The sequence below is a fragment of the Macrotis lagotis genome, chromosome 1 (assembly GCF_037893015.1).
Source record: "Macrotis lagotis isolate mMagLag1 chromosome 1, bilby.v1.9.chrom.fasta, whole genome shotgun sequence".
Classification (NCBI taxonomy): Eukaryota; Metazoa; Chordata; class Mammalia; order Peramelemorphia; family Peramelidae; genus Macrotis; species Macrotis lagotis.
Window position 1 is genome coordinate 167,150,780 of NC_133658.1, and position 22,933 is coordinate 167,173,712.

Here is a 22,933-nt window from a genome sequence, read left to right on the forward strand (position 1 = left end):
CAATACAATTAATAAATGACTCAATCCTATCAAATTATAGCTATATATCCAAGGAAAACATTCATCATGATCAAGTGGGATTTGTATTAGGAATGCAAGGATAGTTCAACATAAGAAAAATAATCAAAATAAAAACTAAAATAGCCAAAACCAAGTTATTATCTTACTATATACAGAAAAAACTTTTACAAAGTACAAAAGTACAGGCATACAGGGATGCTTTTAAAAATACATCAGGGGGTGGCTAGGTGGTGTAGTGGATAGAGCACTGGCCCTGGAGTCAGGAGTACCTGAGTTCAAATCCAGCCTCAGACACTTAATAATTACCTAGCTGTGTGGCCTTGGGTAAGCCGTTAACCCCATTTGCCTTGCAAAAAACCTAAAAAAATACATCAGAAAAAACTATCTAAAACCAAAAATAAGTATCATATGGAATGAGAATAACCTTTGCCAGTAAATAGGGAGAGGAGTAAGGATGCTCACTTTCCCCATTGTTATTTGATGTGGTTCTGGAATTTTCTGCATATTTAATATGTTAGCAATAGTAATAAGACCAGAGGAAAGAATTAAGAAATGAAGATGGGCAGAGAGGAGAAAAAAAAAATCCCTTATTTACTGATGACATGATGGTTTACTTGTAAATTTTCTTTCTTTTTTTTAAGTTGTTTTTTTTTTTTTTGCAAGGCAATGGGGGTAAGTGGCTTGCCCAAGGCCACATAGCTAGGTAATTATTAAGTGTCTGAAAGCAAATTTGACCTCAGGTCCTCCTGACTCCAGGGCCAGTGCTCTATCCACTGCGCCACCTATCCGTCTCCTACTTGTAAATTTTCACAGGAAATTAGAAAAGACTAATTAAAATAAACCATCATTTGAGGATTTAACTTTGATTAACTAAATTTGAAAATCTAAACAAACTGGGATGTGAATGTAATAGACTATTACTGCACTGTGAGAAGTTAAATGTATCATAAATAAAGATAAGTATGGAAAAATCTACATGAACAGATGCAGAGTGAACTAAATAATTAAGAAAAATATACCTAACTATAGCAATATAAATGTTAAGAACAAAGATATCAAAAAATCAAAAGTAACAAAATTGATCAATTGGGACTCAAATGAAGGGATATGATTAGACATCTCTAAAATATACTTTTTTCATGGTAGGAGGTTCAAGGTGTTATGCATTGCAAATGTTTTTATACTTTTTCAGTTCAATCAATTTAATTGTGCAGTTATATGTTATCAAAACTGAGAAAACAAAAGAGAGGACTACATTAAAAAAATATTCAAACTATCAAAAGACCAGAAAGAAATCTTTCTCCAATCTCAGAAAATGAAACAGATATAGCTGTAAAGGAACTATCATAGGAAAAAACCCAAAACAAAACAAAACAAAACCCTGGACCTGATGGATTCAAAGGAGAAGTCTATCAAACCTATAAAGAACAGTTAGTTCTCATATACCACAAATTATTATCATAAATTAACTTTGAAAAAAAGGTTTTTTCGCTTTTCTTTAAAGTTCTTTTTTGCAAGGCAATGGGGTTAAGTGACTTGCTCAAGGTCACATAGCTAGGTAATTAGTAAGTGTCTGAGGTCATATTTGAACTCAGGACCCCCTGATTCCAGGTCCAGCACTCTATACACTGTACTCTTTTTCACTTTCTAAAAAAGGCTAGTTGTCAAATGGGATAGTTTTCAGGGTGGCATACATGGGAAATTATGGTGATGGAAGAAACAAAAAATGTCAATAAAATATATTAAAAAATTTAAAAGAAAGAACAGGCTTCATTTTAGATATGGTAATATGAAGTCACAGAGGACTTCAAACTACATTTAGCTAAAATAATTCCATAGTTTTAGAATAGGGATATATAAAGAGTAAAAATTGCAAAATAATTCTGTCTTTAGCATTTCTTGAATCTTTAAGCATTATTTAAATTTATTAGAAATTGTGTTCAAGTTTTAGCCTCATAATAAGATTTCCTCTCAAAGGTCAAGAGAAGTTCTCTAGCATGCCAAGCCTGAAAAAGACTGTGCTACAAATGAAAACTAAACTCTATATGGTCAGAAGAGAGAAGACTGGAATGGAGTGGAAAAGTTTGATTCTAAATTGTGCTAAAATAGGAAATAACACATAAATAGAAATAAGGAAGAAGATCATACATTATCAACTATTATCAATCAGAAACTGCCAAGTTAACAACTCTTCTAGGATTATGGGCCTTCATAATCTTAAATCAAGACAACAAGCAAAAACTCCCCAAAACTTAGTAGAGGAAAATGTTACAATAAAAATACAGCAAAACAGCTCTAACTCAAACAATACATGTCAAACTATAAGGAAAAAATTTTATTCTAAATACAAAATGAGGAATATACAATATCTAATTTTTCTTTTACATCATGATGGATTACTGAAAATACTTTTGTTTATGTATTTTTATCAATGTAATATAGAAAAGGTCAGGGATAGAAATTCAGACCATGTGTCTGACAGAGAGCTGAGAAAGAATATCAAGGAGTCAGGAAAAAACACAATTTCTCATTTGTTATTCCCTTTTATATTGAAATGTACACCTGTTTAAATTCTTTTAAAAACTATAAATTAACAAAAAGAAAATGGTTTATTTGCCAATGCTATTTAATACTATGACAAGAATCATAAAAACATATTAAATAATCATTATGGCAGTTATAATAATGTGTGAATATAATAGTACTTACTATAAAGCTAGATTTTGTGCTATATCCTTTAACAATATTATCTCATTTGATCCTCACATCATCGCTGGGAGGTAGGAGCTATTATTACCACAATTATTATGCCCATTTACAGATGAAGAAATTGAGGCAAACATAGGTTAAGCCCAGGTCATATAGTAAGGATGGATTTGAATTAAAGTCTTCCTGATTCCAGACCTAGTGTTCCACCTATTGTTCTACACATTTCATAAAGATCAATAATTAAAACATTGCAAGAATGTAACTAGATCACTAAGCCTATGGAGGCCTAAAAAGTCAGTTGCATCTAAACTTTAGGGAGTCTAACAAAAGGGAACCTAATCAAAGATAATCAGACATTTGTTTAGTAATTCATATTTTTGCCTCTACTGGTCCACCCTAGCCTGAGGGTTTACAGAAGGTAGAGCTGCAGCAACACCAACAAATTTGATTATAGACAACATATAGAGCTTTGAAATAATGAGAAGGTCCCCTAAATATAAAGGAAAAAGTAAAACATTTTTTCCTATAGAAGCAAGGAAGTTCTCTATATGGTGTACTCTGATGATCAAATGTTATCACAGTAGAGTTTTGTTTATTAAAAATTGCAAAAATTTTCTTTTCCATGATTTGCTCTATTTCAATATTGCATTTTAAAGTTTTTCTTATAAATGATGACAAACTCAAGCAGAAATGTTTTGCAAAGCATTACAGAAAACTCCAAGTAGTGCCCTTCAAATCTGAACTGATGCACAGACAAGCTTCTGAACTAACATACTCTAATATGACTTTGAACATGTAGACTCACCAAGGAATAACAAGAAGAAATGGCATAGCCAGGGAACCACTTTCAACACAGCTTGACCAAGTGAACCAGTGTCAAAAGAAAAAGAGACTGAATGGATATTCTCAGAGGATTAATCCTCTCAAGATAAAAGCTGAGGGCCCTTTCACATCAAGCTTACTGAGAAGGGCTTTGCCAGGATGGGCACGTGGAGTGGGAAAAATGTTGGCAGGATGAATGAGTGATTTAGGTAGATCTCTGACCTTAACTTTAAAAAGATTATAAGGAAATCCGCAATGTAGTAGAGGTTGAATCAATTGCAAGGATCAGTTATTCAAGTTTACTTGCTCAAAATTAAATTGTGTGAACATAAATAAAAATTTTAATGTAAGAAATTTTAGGTTTTGAGTACTAAATTGTTCAAAAGGAGGCTGTATCAGCTTGATAAGTATTACCTTAATCCTTTTGAAATTATCTCAGCAAAACATTATATCCTGATTATTCTACCTCTTGGGACATGGTTTCAAAGTATTAAATATGCATAGGATTGCTTATTTATTTATTCATTTTTTCATTCATTCATTTATTTATTGTGCTATTTTGAGGGAGTTGATGTGAAGAGATGAAGATCAAAGTCCAAACACTTCTGCAGGTGTCCAACCAATTACACCTCTCTTCTGTAATTTTCACTTGGCAGTCTACCCATCACTCATCGTTCTAGGACTAAGGTAAAAAAGAAAGGCAATGGCTCCAAGCAGAATGACATACTTTCTTTCCTTTAAGTTTTATCTTCTCCATGAAATATATTAAGCCTTAAATGAGACATTCCTTATGAAGCCTATCAATGGCATTTCTTTTTATGCATGTTGAGCTCTAATTTGTACCCTGCAGTCTCCTAGAAGGAAGAGCTGTGTTATTTTTCCACCTTTCAGGCCTTAGCACTGAGTATAATGCTTTTTATTTAATAAATTTTGATGAATTTAGCAATTTTTTGACTAGTCCCCAAACTTTATATAGGGAACTATAAGTGAAATGTAGCCTCCCTGTAAAATTAGACTAAATAAAGAGCAATTATAATTATAATAATGATAGGTTTGACAGAAGAGAATAATTACATCTGAATATCTCAAATTTTTCATGTACAGGAAATAAGAATCCCAGAATAACAGAATTTCAGAGCTGAAAGGACTTTGGAGACCATTTAGTCTAACCCACACTGAACAAGAATATCCATTTGCTTTAACAGCTTCAGAGAGAGAGATGTCTCTCCCTCTCCCCACCTCCCTCTCTCACATATATGTTTGTATAAAACATAAATACAATCATTTTCTAAAAGAGAATTTCAAATACTTAACTTGCAGTCAACCCTGCCCCCTCAACCCAATCTGGCCTCCCAAAAGTCTCCAAGTTAAACAAGAATATCCGTAACATTAAGAACATTAAAGTGTGGGCAGCTAGGTGCTGCAGTGCATAGAGTACTGGCCCTGGAGTCAGGAGGAGCTGAGTTCAAATTTGAACCCAGTCACTTAATAATTACCTAGCTGTGTGACCTTGGGCAATGCCTTTCAAACAAAACAAAACAAAACAAAAAGAACATTAAAGTAATACTATGGACAGCTATGTGTTTCCAAAGGATAAACTTCTGAAAACTTATGGGTCTGTTAAGCAGCTATGAAGACAGGGAATCCAGCAATCAGAGGGAAGGAAAACATTCATATTCTCGTTCTCATGGCATGGGAGGGGGGGTGGCGGCAGCCTGTACAAAGGTGAAGATATTTGAGTAGAGACCCTAGAAGCTATCTAGTTCAACTTCTAATATCCTTAAGAAGTGGTCAAGAGTCTTAGTATGTATACTTCACATGAAATTCATCACTTCATTATCCTCTTTCACAATGAGACAAATTCTAAATATTAGTAATCTTTCTAATTTATACATATTATCTTTAATGAATGAAAATGCACTTTCCTACAAAATTATCAACTAATTTTGAGTCTTGCCGGTAGAATAATATAGAATGTATCTAATCCTTCCACATGATAACCCTTCCAGTATCTGCAGTTATTATATATTCTACTTAGATTTTTTTGAAGATAAACAATTTCAGTTCCTTTAATACTTGATATCGATATTAGTTTCTAGATTCTTTTCCATCTTGGTTGTCTTCCTTTGTATTAATTTTTTCTTCCAATTAAATTTGATGCAACACTGATGGAGTACTGGCTCTACACACATTACTTTCCAAGGTGCTATGAATGACAAAAAAATGAGTTAATACTTGCTTTCAGGAGCTTATAATCCAGAAGAGGGGAAATTGGACACACACACACACACACACACACACACATACATACACACACAAATATATTGTTAGGAGATGAGAATTGGTTGCTCATAAAAGGAAGGTACATAATTACATGACCCTGATAGGAAGGAAAAAGCTTCCATCTAGAAGAAATCAGGGAAAAGACATAAGAAAGAGATGCCATTTCAGTTGAATCTTGAAGGAAATGGGCAGGATTTCAATTGGTGGTTCATCTATTTTCCCATTTCCCCTGAGAAATTCCTACAATTCCCTTTAAAACCCGATTTAAAACCATGTTACTTAAAGAAAGTCTTGTCTTATTAGTCCCTAGTCAAAAGCAATTTTACTTTTGTATACAAAGTGCTCCAAAATCTTTTCTCATCAAATCTTCAACCACATCCCTACCCTCAACACAAAGAAGATAACTTAGCCCTTTTCTTCCCTTAGAAGGCGGCTAAGGTCAAAGCAAACTCCCTCAGCTCCCTTCTGTCAATCTCCACAACTTTTCTGTATCATTGCCAATTTCTCCTTTTTCTGTCTGTTTGTAAAGAGGAATCCCTTTTCCACATGAGGCTTAACCTCCATACTTCAGTTCTTGATTCCATTACTTAACTGTCTCCACTTTTCTATAGAAGATGGTATTTGAGTTGGGATTTAAAGAATGGATAGGAATTCTAAAATTGGTGCTGAGAGGCGATAGAAGGAAACTGAAATCCCAAATATTCTTGAAAGTTTAGCTAAAATAATACATATTCCTTATCAAGTTCTCTCATATCATTTTGGCTTAGAAGACACATAATAGGGATCTCCAAGTATCTGAAGAATTGTCACATGTAAGGTTTAGTCTTAATTGACTTTGACCCAGAAAGCAGAACAGGGAGCAGTGGGAGGAAATTTCACAGGTAGGTGTGAGCTGAATATAAGAAAAAACAACCTAATAATTCAAGTTATTCAAGTACAATGAACTGTCTCAGGAAGTAGTGATTTTCCAATTACTAGAGGTCTTCAAATAAATATTATCTATTCGAGATAATGTAAAAGGAACTATAGTTCAGGTATAGATTTGATTGAAGGGTTGTAGAATTATGAGCACAAGATTATATTGTTGGTGGAGCTGTGAAATGGAACAAGCATCCTGGAAAGCAATATGGAATTATGCAAATAAAGTAATAAAAATATCCATACCCTCCAACCAGAGATTCCTCTACTAGGTTTATGCTCCAGAAACCATGGATAAAAATAAAGTTCCCACATATACTAAAATATTTATAGTAGCATTTTTTTTTGTGATAGCAAAGAACTAGAAATAAAATCAATGCCCATGAATTGGGGAGTGGTTAAATAAATTGTTAAACCCATCCTATTAAAAAATAGAATATTACTACACTGTAAAAACTGAAATGACTATGAGGGGGCAAGGAAAGATCTATATGAACTGATGCACAGTTCAAAAAAAAAGTCAAGAAAATGATACTTTTTCTTTTCTAGATTCTCATAGGGCTGAAACCTTTTCTCCCTCTAAGTTAGAAGCTCTGGCTTTTCCTCTGGAACAATATTGGCCTCAGCACCATGTGGCTGAATCTCAAAGCTTTTTTTTTTTTCTATTTTTCTTTATTTTTTTATCTTTATTCATTTGTACATGCATAATTCCAAGTTACAAAATTTCCCTTCACCCTTCCTTCCCACCCTCTTCCCCCTCAGTAGGGAACAGTTAGGTTAGCATTTTACATACCTATTTTGTTAAACATATTTACAAATTAGTAATTTTTGGCATGAGGAATTAGGATTAAGAGAAAAAGATACATAAGAGATAATTTTTATAAAGTGTTCATTAGATTTAGAAGGATTGTTTTTTTTTTTTCCTGCGTGTTTTTTGTGTTTTTTTTCCCCCTTCTGGTTGGGGATAATATAGTCCACAGTCAAGTCCCATAGCCAGTCTAATACAGTTGTCCTAGCTCTCTGGACAACTGTTGGGAGGAGTTGCTTCCATCAAGATTGTTCATCTCATAATGCTGTTGTGTGCATTGTTCTCTTGACTCTACTCCCTTCACTCAGCATCAGATCCGTAAGTCATTCCCTGCTTCTCTAGAGTCCAACCATTTATGGTTTCTTATAGAACACTAATATTCCATAGTATTCAAGTACCCTAACTTGTTTAGCTGTTCCCCAATTGATGGGAATTCCTTCAATTCCCAGTACTTTGCTACTACAAAAAGAACTGCTATGAATATTTTGGAACATGTAGGACTTTTCCCATTTTTTACAATTTCTTCTGGATATAGACCTAGAATTGGAATTGCTGGGTCTGAGGGTATGAACAGTTTTATTGCTCTTTGGGTATAGTTCCATATTACTCTCTAGAAAGAATGGATCTGTTCACAACTCCATCAATAATGCATCAATGTCCCAATCCTTCCACAACCTCTCCAATATTGATCGTTTTCCCTTTTTCTCATCATGGCTAATCTAATAGTATGATATGATACCTCACTGTTGTTTTAATGTGCATTTCTCTAATCAATAGTGATTTGGAGCATTTTTTTCACATGGTTATATACAGCTTTAATTTCTTCATTTGAAAACTGTCTGTTCATATCCTTTGACCATTTATCAATTGGGGAACAACTTGTGATCATATAAATTTGATGCAATTCTCTATATATTTTAGAAATGAGACCTTTATCAGAACTCCTGGTTGTGAAGGTTGTTTCCTAGTTTTCTGATTTTCTTCTAATTTTGGTAGTATTGATTTTATTAGTGCAAAAACTTTTTAATATAACAGTCAAAATCATTCATTTTGCAGTTTATTATATGCTCTAATTCTTGTTTGGTCATAAATGTATCCCTTTTCCATAGATCAGAGAGAGAGAGAGAGAGAGAGAGAGAGAGAGAGAGAGAGAGAGAATTTTTTTGTCTATTAATTTATCTAGGGTATCGCTCTTTATGTCTAAATCTTGTACCCATTTTTGACCTTATTTTGGCATAGGGTGTGAGATGTGGATCTGTGCCTAGGTTTTGCCATACTATTTCCCAGTTATTTATTTATTTGTTTGTTTGTTTGTTTATTTTTAGGTGTTTGCTAGGCAATGGGGTTAAGTGGCTTGCCCAAGGTCCACACAGCTAGGTAATTATTAAGTGTCTGAGACCGGATTTGGACCCAGGTACTCCTGACTCCAGGGCCGGTGCTTTATCCACTGTGCCACCTAGCCGCCCCCTATTTTCCAGTTTTTCCAACAATTTTTGTCAAACAATGAGTTCTTATCCCAGAGGCTTGTGTCTTTGGGTTTGTCAAATAGTAGATTGCTGTAGTCATTTACTGCAGTTTCTTTTGAACCCATTCGAATTCACTGATTCATTACTCTTATTTCTTGACCAGTACCAGGCAGTTTTGGTGGCCATTGCTTTATAGTATACTTTGAGATTAGGCCACCTTCCTTTCAATTTTTTTTCATCAGTTCCCTTGCTCTTCTTGCCCTTTTGTTGCTCCAGATGGATTTTGTTACTATATTTTCTAGCTTGGGAAAGTAATTTTGTAGTTTGATTGGTATGTCACGGAATAAGCTATTTAATTTGGATAGAATTGTCATTTTTACTATATTAGCTTGATCTAATCATGAGCATTTGATATTTTTCTGATTATTTAGATCTGACTTTATTTGGGTGAGGAGAGCTTTATAATTGTGTTCATACAGTTTCTGGGTTTGTCTTTGGAGGTAGATTCCCAGGTATTTAATGTTGTCTACACTTATTTTAAATGGAATTTCTCTTTCTATCTCTTGTTTTGGGGCTTTGCTGTTCATATATAGAAATGCTAATAATTTATGTGGGTTTATCTTATATTCTGCTACTTTGCTGAATTTGTTAATTGTTTCAAGGAGGTTTTTAGATGATTTTCTTGAGTTCTCTAGGTATACCACCATATCATCTGCAAAGAGTAAAAGTTATGCTTCCTCATTCCAATTCTGATTCCTTCCATTTCTTTTTCTTCTCTTATTGCTACTGCTAGCATTTCCAATACTATATTAAATAGTAACGGTGATAATGGGCATCCCTGTTTCACCCTTGAATTTATTAGAAATGCTCTGAGTTTATTCTTATTAAATATAATTTATTGATATTTTTACATACTATTTATTATTTTAAGGAAAACTTCATTTATTCCTAAACTTTCTAGTGTTTTTAATAGGAATGGATGATGTACTTTATTAAGAGATTTTTTTCTGCATCTATTGAGATAATCATATGATTTCTGTTGGTTTTACTATTGATATGTTTAATTATGTTGAGTGTTTTCCTAATGTTGAACCATCCCTGCCTGCCTGGTATAAATCCAACCTGATCATAGTATATTATCCTGGTAATAACTTGCTGTAGTCTTATTGCTAAAATTTTATTTAAGATTTTTGCATCAATATTCATTAGGGAGATTGGTTTATAACTTTCTTTTGTCTGTTTTGGTCCTTCCTGATTTAGGTATCAGCACCATGTTGGTATCATAAGGGGAGTTTGGCAGAACTCCTTCCTCTCCTATTTTTTAAAAATAGTTTATGTTCAGTAGAATTCACTTGTAAATCCATCTGGACCTGGAGACTGTTTCTCAGGCTTTAACTTAAGTAGTTTATTGATGGTTTCTTCAATTTTTTTTTCTGCAATAGGGTTATTTAAATAATTTATTTCCTCTTCTGTTAATCTGGGCAGTTTGCATTTTTTTTTACAGGTAAAGTCATTTTTATTAAATATACAAAAGCAAAACAAATTTTAAGGCTAGAAAATTCGAGCTCTTAAAATAACACTGTATTCAAATAAATTACTTAGATAAATGTAACTTTTATAAAAATATATAAAGCTCACCTCCATATACAGGTCTTGTTTCTGGACTGTTTAAATAATTTTATTTTTAAGAAAACATTTATCATTTGATATTATTTAAGTTTTGCAGATACTACTTTGTTAAGAATTAGGTTTCCCCCAGGACTCCCAATTTAAGCTTCAAATGGTTGTTTTTGAGTGTTTTATGCTGGTGGTATTCCTCTTCAGTGCACAAAACATCAGAAAAGAATTTGACAATTTTACAATATACAACATGACTTGTTATTTTTTGCAAGGCAATGGGGTTAAGTGACCTGCCCAAGGCCACACAGCTAAGTAATTATTAAATGTCTGAGGCTGGATTAAGGCTGGTACTCTATCCACTGCGCCACCTAGACACCCCTAGACTGTGTTTAAACTATAACATCTAAGGTGTTATCTTTCTACCATTAAAAGTTAACAACCTTGGCTACTAATTTTTTGGGTCTTTGTGGTTTGGAAGCCTCCAAAATTTCTTCATAATCTGCACTCATCCCCTCAATCCAACGACCAACTGTGACCTTGTTATCTGAATTCTGATTTTCAGGACAATCTTTCTTAAAATGTTCCACAGAACCACAAAGTCTACAACCACCACCTTCAGCATAAAGTCCTTTAGGATTATCAGGACAGGATCTAGATATAGATGTCCCATCTCTCCACAAATGAAACATTTTACAAAAGGAAATTCTCCCATAGCTGGGTCTACTTTGGCTTTGCATTTGGTTATTTCATGTTCAGTGGAACCACAGCGGTAACAGATTCCAGTGCCCATATCTTGACTCTCAAGGACAGCAGGGCAATCTGCAACTCCATGGCCTGGTTTTCTGCAATGATAAAAGACCTGTGCATTTTTCTTTATTTTTTGTCTTTTCAACCTCCTTCCTTCTCGGTGACTATCTTTTTTGAGAGCTGTTGTTATTTCTTCTCTTATTTCCAGGCTATCTCCCATCACGTTCCCATTCTGTCTTAGATATTCCATGAATCCATTTACATCTTGATTGGTATAGGATTTTTTTTCTTGTTTTTTGATTGGGGTGGATCATTCTTAAGGGAGAGCCCACTGGAATGAAAGTGCTTATCCTTTTGTAGATTTTGGGTTCCTCTCTCCATAGAGCCCTTCTTCAAGTCTTCCCATGATGTTGCTCTCAAAGCTTTCTTATTATGTGTTGTGTTGGTTCGTGCCCACCTGGTCATGGTTTCAACCAAAGTACCCTCCTTCCCACTGGCCCGGGGGGGTGCAGCCCGGAACTGGCAGTTTGTATTTTTGTAAATATTTATCCATTTCACTCAAGTTGTCCAATTTATTGGCATATAGTTCGGCACAGTAGCTTCAAATTATCTCAAATTCCTCATTGACGGGTGGTTCACCCTTTTCATTTTTGATACTGGTAATTTGGTTATCTTCTTTCTTTTTTTTTTAAATCAGATTAACCATAAGTTTATCTATTTTATTGGCTTTTTCATAAAACCAACTCTTAGATTTATTTATGAGATCAATGTAGGGTTTTTTTTTTTTGCTTTCTATTAATCTCTCCCTTGATTTTCAGAATTTCTAATTTGGTATTTAATTGGGGGTGTTTAATTTGTTCTTTTTTAATCGCATACCCAATTCACTGATCTCCTCTTTCTCTATTATATTCATATAGGCAATTAGAGATATAAAGTTTCCCCTCAAAACTGCCTTTGCTGCATCTCATAAATTAGATGTTTCATTATTATCATTTTCTTGGATATAATTATTGATTATTTCTATTATTTGCTGTTTGAGCCACCTATTATTTAAGATAAAGTTATTTAATTTCCAATCAGTTCTTGGTTTATCTTTCTCTGGCCCTTATTACCTGTAATTTTTATTGCATCATGGTCTGAGAAGTATATATTTATTATTTCTGCCTTTCTGCATTTGATTTTAAGGTTCTTGTGCCCTAGTACATGGTCAATTTTTGTGAAGGTGTTATGTATGCATTGCTGAGAAAAAGGTATATTCTTTTCTATCCCCATTAAGTTTTCTCCAGAGGTCTATCATATCTAAGTTTTCTAAGATTTAATTCAGCTTCTTAACTTCCTTCTTGTTTATTTTGTTGTTACATTTATCTAATTCTGAGAGAGGGAGATTGAGGTCTCCCATTATTAAAGTTTTGTTGTCTATTTCTCCTTGTAATTCATTCAGCTTTTCCTCTAGGAATCTTGATACTATACCGCTAGATGCATACATGTTTAGTAATGTTATAGCTCCATTTCCAATGAGGCCTTTTAAGAAGATGTAGTTTCCTTCCTTACCCCTTTTAATGAGATTGATTTTTGCTTTTACTTTGTCTGAGATTAGGATCATTACCCCAGATTTTTTTAATTCCACTGAGGCATAATATATTTTGCTCCAACTTTTTACTTTACCCTATATTTATCTCTCTGCTTCAAATGTGTTTCTTGTAAACAATATATTGTAGGATTCTGTTTTTTAATCCATTCTGCTGTTTCCATTTTATGGGACAGTTCATCCTATTCACATTTACAGTTAAGATTACTAATTCTGTATTTCCCTTCCTGTTACCTTTCTCTATTTATATTTATCTTTTTTCTTTTTTCTTATTCCTCCTTACCAAAATTTTACTATCTTTTACTATTGTTCCCCTTTAATTTTTCTTTTAGAAATTTAACTTTCAGTTTATTTTTCACTTATACCTTCCCTTCCCTTTTATCAGTCCCTTCTTCTCGTATCTTTCCCCTTCCCAGTCCCCTGCTTCCCTGTAGATTAAGTTAGAGTTTTATACCCAAGTGGGAATCTTATTCCCTCACTGAGCTAAATCTATTGAATAGAATTTACTCAGCATTCACATTCTCCCTTATTTCCCTCTAAAATTATAAATAGTTGTGCCTCTTCCCTTGATGCTCTAATATTATTAATCAAGTATCATCAATCACAGTTCAATTATGATTGCTTGATAAGCTCCTATTGTTATCAAGATATCATCCCAGATTGTTTATTTGATTGCTTGATAAGCAGCACTGACTTAAATTGCATCAAATTATTATTATAATCATTTTTTACCTTACCCCCCTTTTCAAGTACCTTTCAAATAACAAAAAATTCTCCTTACTAGCCAAAGTATCATCCAAAGCCATATCATTTTTTGAACTATTTATGCCTCTCCCCCAAGGTCTATTTTTCTTTCACACTTTACCCCCCCCCCCATCTAACACCTTGTTAAGTGAAGCACTGGATGCTGATCTAAGTAACTGTAAGAATCTTGAAGATCTCTGAGTACTGGGAGGCCCTAGAGGTCTCACTGAGAACTTTACAAATGATTGCAATTTACAGAGAGACGATCTCAGGTCCTTGCAGTTTATAATGCCCTCATTTGATGAGGTGCTTAGCATCTTGTAATTAAAGTGGGTCAAAGTATAATGAGACACTTAAGTTAAAGTTAAGACTCCTGCTTTTTTTTTCCTTTCAGGGCTTTTTGTCTCAAACATAGTGATGTGATCTTAGACCTCTTCAGTTTGAGAGACAAGACCCAATTACACCCATATCCTTTAGTTCATGCTCTTCAATTATATCCTACCCACAAATTTTCCTTAGAGAAATAAAGTTCTAAAGAAATAGAATTGTTACAACTCCCCTTTTAGGGACCAAAATTTGTTTAAAACAATTTTGTTTTTTCAATCTCCTTTTTCATTTACCTTTTTTATGTAACTCTTTAGTCATGTATTCTCTGTTCAATTCTTGTCTTTGTGTTAGGAAATTCTGGAAGTCCTGTATTTCACTGAACATCCATCTTTTTCCCTGACAGTACATGCTCAATTTGGCAGGATAGTACATTCTGGGTTGTAATCCCAGGTCCTTAGTTCTCTAAAATATGTTATTTCTGTTCTGCTGATCCTTCAGTGTTGAGGTTGATAGGTCCTGTGTAAGTTTGATTGTGTTCCCTTTGTATTTGAATTGTTTACATTTTGCTGCTTGCAATATTCTCTCTTTTACTTGAAGGTTCTAGAATTTGGCTATTACAGCCCTTGGAGTTTTTATCCTGGGGTCTCTTTTTATAGGGGTTCAGTGGATTCTTTCAACTGGTATATTGTTGTCTTGTTCTAGTAGATTGGGGAAGTTTCCCCTTATAATTTCCTGCATGATGTTTTCCAGGTTCTTTTGTTGATCCAGGCTTTCTGGTAATCCAATGATTCATAGATTGTCTCTCCTGGATCTGTTTTCCAGGTCATTTCTTTTCCCTAGAAGATACTTTACATTTTCTTCAATTTTTTCAGCATTTTTATTTTGTTCAATAGAATTTTGTAGTCTTGTAGATTCATTAGTTTCTAACTGCTCAATTCTAATTTTTAGGATTTTATTTTCTTCCATTATTTTCTTTGTTTCATTTCCAGTTGGTTATTTTTACTTTTAATGGAGTTGATTTCTTTGGTCAACTTGTCACAGTTTTCCTGCATGACTTTCATTTCTTTTATCCATTATTCTTCATCCTCTCAGGGTTCAGACTTTGCTTGGGATAGGAATACTCCTTGCTGACTTGCTATCTAGCTGCTGGGACCTCTGTTATTATTAAGCTGTCAGGACTTGGATTGTACTGTGGCTAAAAGCCTACTGCTGGCTGTCCTTGCTCCCCCCCATCCTGCACTTTACTTCCCCCTTTTCCCCCAAAGAAACAGACCTTCACTGAAGATCCTACATGATGTCTACAGTTGAAAACTTCTTTGAATCTTCTCCTTTTTTCTTGGTAGGATCTGAAGTGTGAATGTCAGAGTAGAGGCATCATTTATCTTTGGTAGGAAAAGGCTCTGGGAGTAGGTTAGCTTCACAGCACCATCTTGGCTCTGCACTGGAAGATCTCAAAGTTTTTCATCTCTTTTCCTCTCCTGTTCTCCCTGCCACTGCCTTGTCCTCTCTTTCCTCTAAGTTTCTGGATCTATGTTGATTAAAGTTCGCTCTCTCTCTCTCTCTCTCTCTCTCTCTCTCTCTCTCTCTCTCTCTCTCTCTCCCTCCCTCCCTCTCCCTCTCCCTCTCCCCAAGACCTCAACAAGAAGTTTTATAAAACTTTGTAACACTGTTTGGTCTCACCGTAATCTAGAGTATCAGGAAAAATGACCTGTTAATGGGACTTTAATGTATGCTACTATTTTCCATCTGCAGCATAGGAAAGTTGACAGAACTCTTCTCTTCTAGTGTTCTCAGGATTTATGGAACTTAGGTTTAGTCTGGTTCCCACCCTTTCCATCACTATGGCTGAACCTAGAATAACCATGGATGTGGCAGGCCAAATTCACAGAGGCTATCACTAGTTATACTCAGTAGAGATAGGACAGACCTGACAACCCAGAGCAGAAGTTGAGAAGAAAAGGGTCCAGGTGTTACCTGGAAAGAGAAGTAGCTGGCATCTTAAAAGAGACCTCCTTATCAATACAATCAACAGTATGTCATTAGAGTTTATCAGATTCCCAATAAGGAGTTAACTCTAGAATATAGGGGACAAAGGAAGAACCAAAGACAAAACTTGTGTTGAGTCACCAGGAAGCAGAACTAAAACACAAATTCCCAGAAGCCTGAACCTGATGTTAGGCATGATATCCAGGACCAAGTATGACCTGTCAACCTATCAAAACAAGAGAATGAGATGAATAGCAAAAAACGAAAGCACAAAGCTCCAATAGAGAAATCAAAGCTGAGGATATTAGCAAATAGATGAAAATGCTGGAACATAATAAAGAACTACTATGGCTGAAGAGAAAATGAAATGGTAACCCCAGAAGAAAAAGAATGCTACAAGAAATCTAAGTAGAGCTTCAGAGTAAAGTATATACTGGTCACAAGGAATATAAATTAGAAAGAAATTGAAGTGGGGGAAATGTTAAGAAAAATTTGTTCTTTAATTAATCTGTTCCCTCTGCATTGACCAATTGACCACATACCTTCCATTAACAGTGATCTCACTACCATCTCAAATGTCCAGGTTATAAAATGAAGTCAGTGAACTTTTAGTGAAATACCTTGCCCCAAACTGGCAAGGAAGGACTCCTGTAAATCCCAGTTCCCAGGCACAAAACAAGCCTCTATCAACTAAACAATGGATCCTGCCTTAGCCTGAAAGTATTAAGTCTCTGCACAAATAACCTAATTACCTCATCTCTGCTCTCCAAGCTATCTAACCCCCAAGTTCTCCTTAAAAATTTGCTCACTCAGTTGAGTTTCTTGACTTCCTTTGGAAGATCTCTGAGGGAGTGTAATTCCCCAAATAACCTCTCATTCCCCTTTGCACTTCCTTACTATGTATCCCAACTTGCCCCTCTCGTTTAGAGGTCAACCTGCTTTTAGGGAGTATCATTCCCACCTTCATCATGCAGTTGGATCCACGTTAATCTAAACCCAATCACTGTCTCATGGCTGATCCCTTTTCCTTTTCCTCCCTTTCTTAATTGGGCTGTTCTCCTCAGATCAAAGTTCTTTGTTGTTTAAATTTATTGTCTTAAGAACTTTTTTACCTTGCTAAAGAATCTAACCAGTGAGCTTTTTGTAGTAACTTGTGAAATTCTGAAACAAATTGTGGATTAAAATATATGCCTTTTCTTAAAAAAAAAAGAAAAGAGAATGATATATACAGTAACAACAATGTAGATGAAAAGAAGTTATACATTTAAAAAAATCAAAAGTAGGTAAAAAAATTATGAAGATTAATCAGAGCTATAAGGAGATATCTCCAACTTACTCCTTGGTGGAGGTCAGAGGTCCATAAGCATAACAAATTGCATATATTTTTGTACTTTTTTCCCTATATATCTATGATTTTTCTTCTCAAAAAAATGCTATTTGTCATATTGAAATGGCTCTTGGGGAGGGATGAGAGATACATGGGAAAATTAAGATGATGTAAGAAACAAAATTTCAATAAAAACTTGTTTTTAAAAGAAGATATCAAACTCAAAATTTTTTCCAAAAGGAAGTTTAAAAGTTAAAGAATTCTAACACACATAGAATTTATACTTAAAAAACTACACTTTAAAAAAAAGGTCAGTTCTTTATCTGGTGACAGGCTAAATGAATTGTGGTTTATTCTTATCTTGTTTTTAAGTTTATTGACAACTGTCTTATTAAGTACTTAGTTGCTTTTATTGAGTAATTGACCTTTCTCCATTTACTTTGAAACCTAAACATTTACCTGTCTTCTTCTACTCAAGGGAACATATTATAGAAGGTATACTTTGATTCAATTTAAGGAATAATGGTTTACTCTTAGCATTGGATATTTCAGCAGGGAGAACTAATTGACTTCTAAATTCTGGTCTAGATTTAATAATCTATGACTTTATAGCTCAGGCATGGAGGACCAGAATGGGGAAATAAGATAATTTTCTATCTCTTCCTAAAACCAGTTAAAGTAGAACATTATATACATTCAGATTTAAATAGAAATTCCACTCATATTGCAAAGTCAATTAAAAATGACTCATAGATTACTTGTTATTTTGTTCTATTCATACTTTTGCTCCCATTAATGAGAATGAGTTGAACCTAACCTCCTCAGCATTTTCTACAAATCAAGATTCAAAAGAAATAGAAAATAGTTCCAATATTAAGGCTTAAAAGGAAAAAGAACCATACTATTCTAAAAATAATATTAGTAAATGTAATTAAGATAAAATAGCTTCTCTTTTTGTTTTTTGAAAATCAGAATTAATCACTAACATTTCTTAAAGTATTACTCACAAAGTCATGAATTGTGCTGCCACAAATCTATTATTTTTTTCTCCTTATTAAAAAACAAATACTACAGATGCAGATGTTATGTCTCAGTATGCACAACAGTATCTATGCTTGCATAAATATTTAAAGTCAGACCTTCGAATTTACAATGAATTATACATATAATGAATTTATATATTATATATAATTAATTATATATATATAATGAATTGATAGTGAAATGATAATTTACAAAATAAGGTAAGAGTAAACTTAGATGTATGGCAGAACTCTGTTAGACATTAATATATGCTGTTGATATCCTAAAACCAAAAAAGTAATGATATCATTCAGACTCCATCTAAATAAAGTTAATACATCTACTCCAGGGAGATCTTAATAGGGCTTGATGAAACCTTATTGCTAAAATTTTTAAATTATCAGATGGTTTTGTAACTGAGGCACAAGCATAGCTTCTTGTCTAGCACATCTTTTTCTACTCTTATTCTAATGATACACATTCAATTACTACAGAAAAGAAAAGGATCAAATCAAAAACATCTGTAGTTTGCCTTATAATTACTGGATCTTCCCCATGGAGACTGACCTTTTAACACTGATTCTAGTCCCTGAAAGGCTAAATGACAGAGGATATTCACATGGTTTAAATGTGTAACATGATTACAAGGAATTAAATATACACTGTCATTTTCAACCTTAGTTTATGTTAACATAAGCTTTTACTTTATGATCTTATGTTTAATCTCTTTGCTCAGTATGTAGTAGTTCAATTTACTATTAGCAGGATCCACAAGCCATTGAAAGAGAATATTCTGATTATATAATAAGGTTGGATACTGTTTTTGAGATTATTAGGCAACCATTACTTTTACCTGTAATAGGAATCTTTTCTACCAAGCTTTCTTCTTTGCTCTCATCTTCACATGCACTAGTAACTTCTGAAAATGGAACAGACAACATGTTTCAAAGTCACACTGATCAGACTGGTTTTGTTTTCTTTTAAGACCTATTCCCTTTAATTTCTCACTTTGATTATCTCTTCTTTATTGATCTAAACTATCCATTACTGTTCTTAGACAGGAAACCTACAGTGAATTTTATAGTTATATTTTCTGTCTGTGGAAATATAAATTCTGACAGAATTTAAAAATACAAAACAACCTATATCCTCTCTATCTTTCAAAAGCAAAAGTGTGCATCTACCAAAAATCTTGGAAATAGGATGACTGGATTAGATTAAAAGTACTATTGATGTTAGCAATAGAATACCACAAATTGCTGAGATGAAAAATTGATCATTTACGTGCATAAAATGTACCACACCTAAACTATCTGACTCATTATTCTTTGAAGAGAAATGCTCTGAACCAATAAAATAATGCCCACAGTAAGTTGAAATAAACAATTTTAGGGTTGTAAAACAAAGCAAATTCAATTAATTGATCCTTAAAATACTTTTGTGTAATAACTCTAACCACAAAAGATAAGTCTTGCTAAGATGTTATAAATTGTGAAAAATATTTTCCCCAGATATTCAAATTTAGCGAAATTAGGATCCAATATTAATATTTTAGAGAGAAAAAAGATGTAACCCTGAGTTAGGTGGATACTAAGCTCTAATAGTGCTTATTAGAATGAGAAGGTACATATTTATCAGAAAGGAACTACAAAATCGAAAGATGTAGTCAACAAAATGAGAATGTTATTACTCTCTCATCTTCAATGTTGTATTTTATAACTATATCTTGAGAATTAGGTATCATATGTGCTATGGACAGATCCTTTAACAATGGTTACCTTGTTCCCTTGTACCAACGCTGTCAAGCTGCTGAGCATATTTTTCTTGCTTTATTCCACTATTGTCATTCAGAATAGATGGCAAGCTGCAAGATGATTCATTACTGTGAATAGACGACCTATCTTCACACTCTTCTGTAAGGGTTTTTTTCAATAATGCCATAGCCTACAGTATTAAAACACACACATGTATACCAAGAAATCAAAATAAACTGCTGTTACATTTCCCTTAGTCTGTTATGTATCAGTTTAAAAAGTAATTTGGGGAATGACATTTAACAAAAATTATCTCCAAATTTAGTTAAATTTTATTATTTCATATTATATTATGAATATTTCCTATTCATATATGAATATATTCATATTATTTCATATTCATATTTTCAATTCTGAAATTTTCATTAATGATTAAAATCTTTTTTTTCTTTTAGGGAATATATTCTCCAAATCACATAGTATATGCCATTTAAGGTTAGAAAGCACACTATCAATGTACTTAATATTTCTTAATCTGGAATGGTTTATTCTTACTTACATGTGAATATGTTACCCTATCAACCCCAAAATATTTAGGTATATGAATATATGTATGGGGAAAGAGAATTCATACCACATTGGGTAAATTACTCTTCTGTTAAACATTTTTTACTTTCTTGAGATCAAGGTGATAAAAAGAAAATACATTCTTGCCTAAAAGCATTCAAGTCACTATTGATTTGGACTGAGAAAGGCACCTGGAAGAAAGATGATCAGATTTTTCTACTCTATCCTTCAAAAACTACCCAACTAACCCCAGAATTTTACAGAAGTGACTCTCAGCTTGCAGAAAGGCTTCTCTGAGGAGGGGATACACTAAGCAAACTAAGCAAACACTAATATTACCTCTACATAAGGTATAAACATTTATATACTTTCCCCTAAACTTAGGCAATTTGAGAATACTTAAAAACTACCTTTCTTTCAAAGAGTTCAAAATCTAATTGTATATGTAATCTCTATAGCTCTAGTGAAGTGGGAAACAAGTTTGATCAAAGCCCATTTTACACATGGAAAACTAATCTTTAAAATCATATAGCCAATGGTGATGCTTGGTTGGCCAAGTCTTCACAGCAAAATTAAATTATTTGGTTCATAAAAGTTTTATTCCTAAGGATTTTTGAGTCAGTAGGATACCATTTAATACAAACAACTGACCATTCTCTTCAATTTCATTCAATCTGACTGGCATTTATATAGGGATTCTTTGTTATATATGTTCATCACTGATATAACAAACCTGTGAAATAGGTACTATGTGTTCTCTAGTTCTTGTCAAATGGGTCTTCTCACTATTCCCTCTCTTCCTTTACACAGTTCTCCTCTAAGCCGAGGCAACTCTCCTCTTCATTTCTGCTTCCTGAAACAATTTTCTCCCTTTAAACTTAGCACAAGTACCACCTCCTAGAGAAGCCACCCCTGAGACCTTCTGTGTTAGTTCTCCCCTCTTGAAATTACTTTGTTTTTATATTGTAGATATGAGGTGTCTCAGAAGTCTTTATGTAATTTTTAAGTTCTTGTGAAATTATTCTCACATCAACAGCTAGAAAGGAATTGCTTTCAATTGGGGGAATAAATGAAAGAGGTGGCTAAGGGAGGGGCCCTAAATAAGAGGAAAGAAGTTTTAAAAATGGAATTAAGGGGGTCAGTTAGGTGGTACAATGAACAGAGCACCAGCCCTGGAGTCAGGAGGACCCGAGTTCAAATCTGACCTCAGACACTTAATAATTACCTAGCTATGACCTTGGCCAAGTCACTTAACCCCATTGCCTTGAAAAAAAACTTTAAAAAAAAGAACAAAAGAACAAAAAAAGGAAATTAAGTTTTAAAAGTAGAAAAGTTGAGCTGGAAGGGATCCACCAAATCTTCTACTCCAATATCAAAATTCACACAGGTATTAGGTATGGAAGAGTGGCCCCTTTGGCTATCTCAGGCTTCACATCTATAACATGGGGATAATACCTCCAGGGTGGTTGTGTGGATCAAATGGGGCAACAATTGTAAAGTGCTTAGCATAGTGCCTAGCATACAGCAAATCTGTATAAATGGCAGCTACTAAGGTTATTAAGTAGCAGAAGTGGGATGTAAACCTGAAGATTACCCAGTTTATTTAGAGTTTTTCCCTATAATATGGCAAAGACTCCTTAGAAGAAAGGGATGGATCAACAGGCCTACAAATGTTCCAACTTGGGGCAGCTAGGTGGTGCAGTGGATAAAGCACCGGGCCTGGAGTCAGGAGTACCTGGGTTCAAATCCGGTCTCAGACACTTAATGATTACCTAGCTGTGTGGCCTTGGGCAAGCTACTTAATCCTGTTTGCCTTGCACAAACCTAAAAAAAAAAAAAAAAAGTTCCAACTTGACCTGTTTTATAGAGTTGCTGACTCTGAAACACAGGTACTGGATTAAATAAAAACACAATAACATTATCAATATTTCTTAAAGAAGTTTAATTAAGGTAAAGCTCTCATCATGAGGTAAATGATCTCAGACATTGCCTTGAGTAGTAAATCCTAGTTCTGGTTAAGTTAAGAAAATCACTAGTAGCTTTTTCATGTATTTCAAAGGCATTGCTGTAGTTAAATACTTTTACTTTTAATTGTCTTGTGGATACAACCACAGGCAAAGGTTTGTTCTAGATGGTCTAACTTCTCAGTTAATGCTTTTTAGTTCTAACAACTAAGAAACCCCACTTTGAGATTTAAAAAAAAAAATAAATTTTTTTTCAGCT

General features: G+C 33.9%; 1 protein-coding gene and 1 pseudogene across 1 annotated transcript in view; both read right to left on the reverse strand.

Annotated features, from left to right (window-relative positions):
- Positions 1–20,428, reverse strand: part of LOC141504384 (centrosomal protein kizuna-like) — a 44,564-nt gene extending 24,136 nt beyond the window's left edge. Inside the window, exons 1-2 of the mRNA XM_074209338.1 lie at positions 20,168–20,428; positions 19,243–19,308 (exon numbers count right to left, since the gene is read on the reverse strand). Of these exons, the coding sequence (XP_074065439.1) occupies positions 19,243–19,308; positions 20,168–20,330 (229 nt within the window). The 5' untranslated portion in view covers positions 20,331–20,428. The remainder of the gene's footprint in view (positions 1–19,242; positions 19,309–20,167) is intronic.
- On the reverse strand, positions 8,381–13,812 carry LOC141504382 (zinc finger CCHC domain-containing protein 9 pseudogene; annotated as a pseudogene).
- Positions 20,429–22,933: the final 2,505 nt, after the last annotated feature.